We start from the raw sequence: 10,051 nt of genomic DNA, 5'->3' as shown, positions 1-10,051 counted from the left end.
GGGAGGCGGTTTCCAGGGACCCTCAGTCTTTATATAAAGGACTGGGTGGGTACTGACCAACTCCATTCCAAGGTGCAGATGCGAGATGGTGACTAGGGATCGAGCAGAGAACAGGGATAATCCCAAGGTAAGAGAGAGGAGGAAGAAGAAGAGATACCCAAACCTCGAGAAAAACAAATGAAGGAAAGACGAGGAAAAGTTTCCTACTTTGGGAAAACTTTTGGGGGGAGAGGTCAGAAGGGCCCAAAAGAGAAGGCAAAGTGGTCGTGGTCATAGATACTGTAGTCCAGTAATGGAGGTAGAAAAGAAGAAGAAGGATGCAGAGAACAAAGAGAGGAAAGAAGAAGCAGAGGGAAATAGAAAAGGCAACACAAGATAAGATGTGGGGAATACAAGGGAAGGCCATAGAACTGGGATGTGGGGAAAATGAGGAAAAGGATCAAAGCCAAAGAATAGATAGGAAGGACAGAAAAGGATGATGGCTAGGGAGAGAGATGGTGGTAGAAAGCCTATATGAGAAGAGGGCTTTGGATAAAAGAAGGGAAACTAGGAATAAGTATTAAAGATCAAAGAGTCAGGAGACCTAGGAGAGGTGAAAAGACTAGAGAAGAGGTAGGAGAGTCCTGCTAAAGGCAATAAATTAGGAGGAAAATAGAGGGAGAAAAAATGTGCACAGAAAGAGTGATTGCGCCTGATAAACATATACAGAGTAAAAGAAAAGGTGAGAGAAAGAGGAAGAAAAATAGCACCATTTTAAGGAAAGACAGAGGAACAGGGAGACGGAGAAAGACTCATTGAAAAAGAAAGAGATGGAGGGGGAAAAACCTTAAAAAACAATCAAAAACAGATGGAAGGAAGACTCAGAAAGAAAGAAAAAGGAAAAGAGGAAAGAAAAGGGAAGAGAAAGGAGGAAGCTTAAAGCATGAAGATGAAAATATAGAAATAATATTATAGAAATAAGGTAGACAGAGAAGGGTGGGGAAGAGAGAGAAGGAAAAGTGGAGGAAGTAGAATGAGGTGGGGGAATGCTAAACTCATAATGGGAGAGACTTTGGGAGACAGGGCATAAACAGTGTAGGGGTACAATACTGGGACTAGTTATTTTGAAAAGTGGGAGGGCAGCTGGGCCTGGAGGAGTTTCGGAGCGGGCAGTTGGGGCAGCAGGTCTGTGATTGAGTCCCGGGTATGGCTCGGTCCGGCCTCCCCCTTCCCTCCCACAGATGCTAAAGCCACTAGTGGAAAAGCGGCGCCGGGATCGTATCAATCGGAGCCTAGAGGAGCTTAGGCTACTGTTGCTGGAGAGGACCCGGGACCAGGTTAGTGAAGTCGCCTTCTCGTCCTCAGCTCCTAATTCCTTAGGGACCCAGGCATCCGCCCCCCAAACCAAGATTCTCAGGGACCTTCCTAGTCCTGGCCTCGAGGACCTTTAGGGACTCATGTGTCCGATCTTTAGTCTTAACACTGGAGACTTCAAAAGACCTAAAGGTCTGGTCCCCCAGCTTTCAAGATGATCTAGGAACCCAGGAGTCCATTCTCTCAGTCCCTCAAGGAAACCCCACTTGTGTCCCCCCACTTCCCAGTTTGCTCTGTAGTCCTGTTACCAGGCCCTACAGTCCCGGTATTACTCTTTTCTCTTCCTTCCTTCCTTCAGGGAACCCACTTAACCCATTCCTCCAGCCCTGCCCCTGAAAAATCCGTCTTCAAGGACCTTGAGATCCCCGTCCAGTTTCGGAATCCCAGTCTCCGAACCTCTCCCGGTCCCCCGCCCCTTTTGCGCGTTCCTTCCCTCCCTCTCCCTGCCTGCTCCTCCCGCCCCGCTCTGCTTCTGCAGTGAAGATCGCCCGGGTGGAATGAATCCCCGTTCCTGGGCCCCGTTTTTTCCTTCCCCCTCCCACTTTCCCCCCTCTCTTTCCCCTCCTTGTCTCTCTCCCCTTGCTCCATACTGCCTCTAGAACCTCCGGAACCCGAAGGTGGAAAAGGCTGAGATCCTGGAGTTCGCTGTGGGCTACTTGAGGGACCGGAGCCGGGCCGAGCCCCCGGGTACAACGGGTACAACACGAAGGGCCGGGGTTAAGCGGGTGGAGAGGGCAAAGAGGGAAGATGCAGAAAAGAGGAAAGCAAACCGGGGATGGGAGCTGAGAGGGGGTGGAGGCAGGAGAGGATATATAGAGGGGAAAGTAAGGACCAAAGGGTGGGAAGGTGGTATATCCCGCTTAAGGTGCATTTCGTGAAGATAACATAAGTGTGTGTGTCTGTCTCTGGATCTCGCCCTCTACCATCGATCTGCTGGTCTCCTGGTGCCCTCCTCTGTTCATCTGGTTTCTTCTTCTCTTTGATCCTACGCCTCCTCTCTGTCTCCTCTTCCCTACCGCTCTATGTCTCGTTTCCTTGTCCCATACTCATTTATGTCGATCTCTCCAACCTCATCTTACCCACCCCTCCTGCCTGCCTCTGTGCCCGGGTTCTCTTATTGTCTGGTTTCCGGGCACCTCTCTGTTCACATGCACTTCCATCTGTTTCCATCCTCCTGTTTCGTGCTCCTCCGTCCGCATGCTCCCCCTCCTTCCTCCCATTTGTCTCTATGCGCCCTCCATCATCTACCACTGCGTCCTGTACTGGCGTCGGCCTCGTTTTCCCCAATCCCATATCTCTTTGCTCCCCTTTTGCCTCCCATTCTCACGTCACTACACGTCTTCCAACCTTGTCTTTCCCCCTATGCTTGCGCTACCTCCCTGCCCTGATTCCCCTTCTCCCTTGCTCCCTCCGTCCCTGGCTCCAGGTGCCCCCCGATCCCCCACCCAGGACTCAGAGGCGCTGACCAGCTGCTACCTGTCCGGTTTCCGCGAGTGTCTCCTCCGCCTGGCAGCATACGTCCACGAAGCCAGCCCGGCAGCCCGAGCCCAGCTCCTCTCCACCCTCCACAGCTACCTCCGACCCAAGCAGAGCCGGCCCGAGCCCGGCTCCGGGGAGCCCCGCTGCCCGCCCCCTCGCCCCACGCTGGACCCCGCCGCCCTGCCGTCAGGCTCGATGCCTACCCCTACCCACCACCACCCTCTCCTGCACCCCAGCAGCCCTCGCTCCGCCTGGTCCCCGACACTCAGCACAACCTGGCCAAGGAACCTGGGCGCACGGGCGCCCCACACAGGACTGCGGCCTCCTCAGAGACAAGAGGGGGCGCCGCCGGGGGGCAAGTCCCCGCCTGCCCCGCCCGCCTTTTGGAGACCTTGGCCCTGAGCTTTTTGGGGAGGGGGAAGGTTAATGGGGACCAAAGAGGGGAGCTGGAAGTAGAGGGGCTCGGAAAGGTGGTAGGGAGGGTGGGACGAGAGAGGGAGAGAAAAGACTCCGTTTTGAAGGGCGGGGGAGGGGTTCTGGACCCAGGCGTCCGGGAGCGGGAAAGACGAGCAGTCTGGGGAGAGGGCGCAGGGTGGGGAGAGGTAGGGATAATGGGGTTTTTGGTCGTGTTGAGATTCTTGTTTATATATAGTATCTATATAAATATATATTTTTCCTTCGTTCCTCTCCTTCCCGTCCTTCTTCTCCCCATCAGCCCTTCCAAGTCCCCAAGGTTGAGTCTTTCCCGTCCCTTCTCCGCCAGCTCGGCCCCTGCGTCCCGGGTATCCCTAGTTCATGGAATAAAACGGTGATCGAATCCCTTTCTCTCGGCGTCCTTTCCCCCCTCTTTCCCCCGTACTCCACTCCCGGGCGTTGAAAGCAGGTAAGTAAGCAGAGAGATGGAGCTGCACCGACAAACTCGGAGATGGAGAGGACAGGTGGGAGGAGAGCGTAGAAGGCAGGAGGGAGTGAGAGAATATTTTAACAGGCCTTCGGGTTCCTCACTCGCCTAGTCAGCTTAGGCCAAGGGAAAAAACAAAGCGACTCTGGTGGGATTCGAACCCACAACCTTTGAATTACTCTCAAGTCACTAGAAGTCCAATGCGCTATCCATTGCGCCACAGAGCCACCTGCTGGGCTCTGCCAGCTCTCGCCCTACAGCCGCTACCATCGCCGCCTAGGTGATACTGAGCAAGAAGGGGAAAGAAAAGACTTCGGAAAAAAGGAATTTGAACAAAGGAGGGAGAAAGGTTAGGGCGGGGCAAAGTCCGACTGTAGTGAGAGAAGGGAGCGACAATCTGAGAGATGGGAGTGTGTGTATGTGTGTGGTACCTTTTGTGTGAAGATGTGTCTGTAGGAGGGGTCTGTATAATAGATTGGGTGGGTGGGTGGCATGTAAGGTGTTTATGGTGTTTCTATCAGTGCGTGTCTGTGTCGGTGTAGGTAGTGGGTCTGTCCCACTATGTATATGGTGTGTGTCTCGCTGTAGACGTAGGCTGTGTGTCTCCGTGTAGGTGTGTGTGGTGTATGCGCCTATGTGCATGTGTCTACGTGTGGCTGTGCGTGAGGTGTATGCGTGTCTGCGCATGTCCGCGCGCAGTGTTGTGTATGCGTTTGTCTGCGCACGTCTGTTTGTGCGTGTGTCTGTGAGCGAGTCTGCGTGTATTTCGAATCCCCGTGGTCTGTCGGTTGGTCGGTCGTGGATACCGACGAAGACGTTGGCGCGGGAAATTATCTCGCTACGTGTTTTCGAGATTCTCCCAGTTCCTCAGTCCTATCCTCGCCGCAATAGGCATGCTAGGGCGATGCCTGCCTCTGTCTTCTCCCTCCACTCTAGCTCAGCACTGTATGCGATACAACCTCTTCTCCCATTTTATTGATTTGCGTCCCGTCTCTCCCCTCCCCCCAATAAATTGATTTAATATGAAATTTCTTGAAAGTATCTGTCTTTTTTTTTTCCTTTTTTACTTCCGATCCAATTTATTCCCTCTGTTTTTTAAAATCACATCTGTATCTCGGATTACTTACAGAACATCAAGGAAAAAAAGACAATCTAACTGCGTTCTTACTGGTATAACGCTGCTGACATATCTCTAGGAAGTCAGCAAGAAGGAACTAGGGGCGCGAAGGTAGCGTGGCCGAGCGGTCTAAGGCGCTGGATTTAGGCTCCAGTCTCCTCGGAGGCGTGGGTTCGAATCCCACCGCTGCCAGAGCTAGTGCATTTTTTACTGTTTGAAGCATTTTGCTTACATTGTTCCAGAATTTAGTTTCCTATTCTTCCTTCCACCTTTACTTTGAAGTGGAGAACTATTGGGAGTTCATACTTTTAGAACTTCATACTCCAGGTACTGCATTCCAGGATCACTCTGCTTGAGGCACATGATTTTAATAGACCCAAGATTTCTACAAGATTTTCCACAAATTACACACCTGTTATTTATTATTCATTTATTATTAATATTTATTAAAATGGCTACCATGAGAGCCCTCCTCCCCCCCCCCGCCCCCCCCCCCCCCCCCCCGTCTTTATCAAGGGATCTTGCAATGAAGCTTGGAATGTAAAGGCTTGGAGGTTTCGAATGAGGATGGTATGACAATACAGGAAACATTTTATACAAAATTTAGGGAAAAAGAAATATGTCCTCAGTGTGGGAAATGTTTTTTTAAACAGCAATCTCTAAATCTGCTTCATTTTAACTTCTGACCTCTGTGTGCCCATCAGGGCCCAGTAGAGTAAATCTAATCCCTTTTACACAAGGGTTTTCTTCAAATACTTGAAGACAGTTCTCACATATTAATATGCCTCCTACTGGCTAGATATTTCCAATTCTTTCAATCAGTTCTCATATAGTCTTCCTCCTCTATATGTATTCCACATTATTGCTGTAAACGCAAGCTCAGGACAAAATATGGCTTTCACATTAAGGGCAGGGTAAAACGGGGATTTCAGATTCATTATTCCTGAAAGAGACTATATCTCTTTTTACTCTTAATGTCATATTTTTTTGGGTTGTTATATTCTACGGATGATTACCTAGTTATCCATTAAAACCCCTACTATTTTTCAGACTACCTGAAGTCCAACCCCATATTCTCCACTTTAAAAAAAAATGTTTTAAGGCCAGTTGTAAGACTTTTGATATCCATTTTTCTTAAATTTAATTTGTTGATGTTTGTCCTCAACAAGTATTGGGGAATCCCAACTCTTCTTATCCAAAGTAAATTTTATTTATCTAAGCTTTGTATCAAATTTGGATTTTACAGGGATGCCATATGTACTGTCAAGATATTAGGAGAAACTTTTTCTAGCTGTGTCCTGAAGTTAGCATAAAACCAATGTTTTGGGATCAACATCTCGATGATCTCAGCCACAGAAAAATCCCAGAATTGTTTTTGGTCATGAAGTCCTGCTATGAATCAAACTTATCAGCTTGATATGTTATCCCTCTTTGTCGTATGTTGGTGAGGAGCAGGCACTTAATATAAGCAAACAAAAGTAGACAAAGTATACAAGATACATAGGAGATAATTAACATAATAAAGGCACTAGACTGAAGACACTAAAAGGTTTCTAGATGCTTATTGACTGCAGTTGATTTCATTGAACAAAACTGTAACCTAAATTTGGAATGCTCTTAACTTCTATCTACTACTACTTTCTGTAACTTCATCCAATTCCCAGCTAAAATCTTGCTTTCTATAGGAAGTCTTTCCCAATCACTTTACATGACTCCTCTATTTTTGTTATTTTTTTTTCTGACATTATATGAATGAATATTCTGAAATGGGAATACCTGGGTGACTGAGAGACTGAGAGTTCCACCAAGACCATACAAAGTGCCAACAACCACAACTGATAAAGGCCCATAGAAGCAGACCAGAGATCTGCTCTTCACAGAATAGGAGAAGACTGGCCCCCCTCCCCCCAGCCTAGACATCAAATTCCAAAAGGAGTCAGCCCAAGCTGAGCAAAGGATTCCCATGAAGATTTCATTCGCTGAAAGCTAACTTGATACTTGATGAGGACTCTTAGAAGAGAAATGATGTTGTAGGGCCAGGAAATTAGAGATACTTTTCTCCTTCAAGCATTATATAAATATATATATGCATATAATCACCAATATAATGATCTTTCTTACCTTCTCACAAAGACAATGTGCAGTGTTAGAAAGGAATGATAAGCATATCCTTCTTGGGGCAAATCTTCTATTCCAACTACTCTAAGACTAAGACACTCTCTTCCGTGATCTTGAGATAAGGTAAGGAGCCTGATTTGGAGAGATGTTTTGCTTTTGTAACTTCTGGTTTTTGTTATACCTTCTTAGTAAGTATCCCTTTGTAAAAGCTAATTGATATGATGTGATTGATTGGTGAGGGGATCACGTGGCATAGGGGCTTGCTGACAATTGTATTGGAAGCCATAATACCTCAAAGATACCCCTAAGAAACCTGAGGAGATTTTTTTTTCTCTCTTAGATTCCAGTCCTTAACGACTTTGTATGGCTTTGATGGATCTCCTAATGACCTAGGCACTCCCATTGCAAAATACTCATTCATTTATACAAGATCACGAAAAAATTCCTCATAGGGATTCAACTGCCAATGCAAGTGTGGATGAGGAGGTGATTACAGAGGGAATGCTACAAATATGTATCAGAGAGTTACAAAAGAAAATGCTCTCTGAAGTGTGAAGGGGAAGAGTTTCCTAGATGAGCTGGCATTTGAACTGGTTTTAAAAGAAACTGTAAGAATGCTTTTATTTGGAGAAGGTATTTTTTGACTTTTTTTTTTTTTTTGTCAGTTTATCGCATAGTCTTTTAATTGATACTGAAACTAGATGTATTCAAAAGTCACTAAAAGATGAAATCCCTCTCCCTGCTCACTTTTGAGTGTGGAAAAAGAAATGCTATAAAGGCACTGGGTTTAAAGAGAGGTAGTGGTCATGGTCACCAGCTGGTTTATTTATCCGATCAGGGGAAATTGATATTTCTTTTTCTTTTATCCTGTTGTATTATTAAGTGAATAAGTAACTAAAATAGGATGAACACACCATGATCTTAACTGAAATCCACAGTAGAGTAGTAGCAGCTTAAAAAAAAAAATTATAAGTAAGGATACTTTCTATCCTCAAGAAGTATTTTTCATGAGCCATCCTAGTGAAGAATTGACTCAGAAGTTACAAGCAAAGGAAACATCACTTTCACCAGGGTTTACTCTTCTGCAGCTGTAAACTCTGTTACAGATTTTCATCAATAGGCCTCCCATGGTTCTTTGGACCTTTCAGAATTCAAAAGATCGTATTTCCTCTCCACACTGCAGAGAGCTAAAATCTAAGGGGAATTTTTAAAAAGACTCTATGAAAGGAGAAAAGACTACCAAAAGCATTGCTACATGTGTTGCCTAGGCTTTGGGAGGAAAGTTGCATATCATCTTCTTATTAAAAACTAATTTATCCTACAAAAAAGTATTAGAGGAACACACTGATGGTGGCTTAAAAAATTACAGAACACCACATAGCTACTTCTAGGACTAGAGGTGGCAGCTACTCTTTGGGAAACTCAGATTAGGAATTGTAGTAGAAGTTGGAAAAGTGAGCCCAGATCAGGTACTATGTGAAAATCTGATCACATTACTTCCTTATTCAATCAATAACCTTCAAAAGCTTTCTCTTGCCTCTACAAGCAAGATCAAATGTAAACTCTTCCATTTTGCATCCCAATATGTTCTCAGCCTATTTTCCCAATGTTCTTGTGTATTCTATGACAGGCCCAAGAATCGCTTTGTGTGTTGGTTTTCTCCATTCCGGAAGTGGGCTCACTTTCTACTGCCTCATCAAATCACTATCTTCCTTTAAGATTTGGCTCAATCCTCTCCTATTACATTTCCTGAAAAATTCCTCCTTAAAATTAACTACTTTATTTATTCTATAAGTACTTATATATGTACTTGTCTCAGGATTAGAATGTAAACTCACTGAAAGTAGGCATTATTTCATTGTATTTATATCCTTAGGGTCCTGCATATAGAATATATATCTATATATCTATGGTATGTATAGTATCTACCTATATCTATTTGTCCATCCATCTATATCTATAGGGTGTGTATATATTACTTGTTTGTAAAAAATTACTGCATGCAAAGATAATGGATTCCAAATTTCTCAAATTAAAAAGAGTTCCCAACCTGAATTTTAGGCTTCATATTCCTTCCAATTATTCAATTATCAAATTTCAAAATACTACAAGTTCCTTCTAGGCATTTTTATTTAAGTTCAATTGAATTGAAAGACTTTAGTTAAATGATTAACTTTTTTTAGAAAATTTGGATGTGGGGGAAAAATTTTTTTTTAATATGAATTTTTCTCTGATATTGAAACCGAGCTGTAACTGTAGTGCAAACGAAAAAAATAATTAGGTTCCACCGAGATTTGAACTCGGATCGCTGGATTCAGAGTCCAGAGTGCTAACCATTACACCATGGAACCACCTTTTGGGACATAATTTCCTAGACTCCTTTTATACTTACTTTGTCTTTTGTCCTCTCCGTTTCTTCCTTCTTTGTTGTGTCCCTTCATTCCCCATTCCCTATTTTTTCATCTATTTCAGAATTTCCTTTAAACGACAAAACTACAGAAAAGCACTTTCTCTCTTTCCTAAAAAGAAAAATTTTGCTTTGAAAATATGTCCACAAAATATGGTTTGCTCGACTATGCTCTTAATCCATACAGAAGTTTTGATTTCCTATGTTTTTCCTGAGGGACAGGAGGGGAAAAGAGAAAACGAATGCTTATTGATGATTGGAAAAAAGAAAGCACATATACATTTAAAAAATTATTAGCCTTGGGATTTTAATTTTTTTATCATTTTCTATCTGAAGCCATAAAAAAAAGAAAAACATAGGCCAATTTAAATTAAATTTGAAATAAGTACTGTTGAAAAAAAAAAAAAAAAAAAAAAAGGAAGCGCCCGAACAGGGACTTGAACCCTGGACCCTCAGATTAAAAGTCTGATGCTCTACCGACTGAGCTATCCGGGCCCTGCATGGAGCTTTCCCTGAAGCATACTAGAGGCTATGCTTGCGTCGACCTGCCTGTTCAAGGCAATAGGGAAAGGGAGGGGGGCAAATGAAGAATACGCCTGCGCAAAGCACAAGGCCTTGTGACATAAATCTGCGTTCTTGTTTCCCCTGCGCCACTTTCTGCAAGAAAAGTGGATCT

The 10,051-nt window shown here is 44.6% G+C and overlaps 1 protein-coding gene and 4 non-coding genes across 5 annotated transcripts; 2 read left to right on the top strand and 3 right to left on the bottom strand.

The window, feature by feature from the left end:
- On the top strand, nt 1-3,330 carry HES7 (hes family bHLH transcription factor 7). The gene is given in 4 exon segments (XM_074311873.1): nt 1-1,204; nt 1,207-1,316; nt 1,953-2,049; nt 2,780-3,330. Coding segments are annotated over 4 exon segments (681 nt in total). The 5' UTR covers nt 1-1,185; the 3' UTR covers nt 3,235-3,330.
- A 543-nt stretch (nt 3,331-3,873) lies between these two features.
- TRNAR-UCU (transfer RNA arginine (anticodon UCU)) lies at nt 3,874-3,960 on the bottom strand. Its single transcript is given in 2 exon segments — nt 3,874-3,909; nt 3,924-3,960. It is a non-coding gene; the product is annotated as a tRNA-Arg (tRNA).
- Nucleotides 3,961-4,960: 1,000 nt separating this feature from the next.
- On the top strand, nt 4,961-5,042 carry TRNAL-UAG (transfer RNA leucine (anticodon UAG)). The gene has a single exon. It is a non-coding gene; the product is annotated as a tRNA-Leu (tRNA).
- Nucleotides 5,043-9,247: 4,205 nt separating this feature from the next.
- Nucleotides 9,248-9,319, bottom strand: TRNAQ-CUG (transfer RNA glutamine (anticodon CUG)). The gene has a single exon. It is a non-coding gene; the product is annotated as a tRNA-Gln (tRNA).
- A 478-nt stretch (nt 9,320-9,797) lies between these two features.
- On the bottom strand, nt 9,798-9,870 carry TRNAK-UUU (transfer RNA lysine (anticodon UUU)). Its single transcript has one exon. It is a non-coding gene; the product is annotated as a tRNA-Lys (tRNA).
- Between the last annotated feature and the right edge of the window lie 181 nt (nt 9,871-10,051).

This window comes from Sminthopsis crassicaudata, chromosome 4, assembly GCF_048593235.1.
Source record: "Sminthopsis crassicaudata isolate SCR6 chromosome 4, ASM4859323v1, whole genome shotgun sequence".
Lineage (NCBI taxonomy): Eukaryota > Metazoa > Chordata > Mammalia > Dasyuromorphia > Dasyuridae > Sminthopsis > Sminthopsis crassicaudata.
The sequence above is the reverse complement of the archived record's forward strand: the minus strand, read 5'-3'. Positions and strand labels throughout refer to the sequence as shown.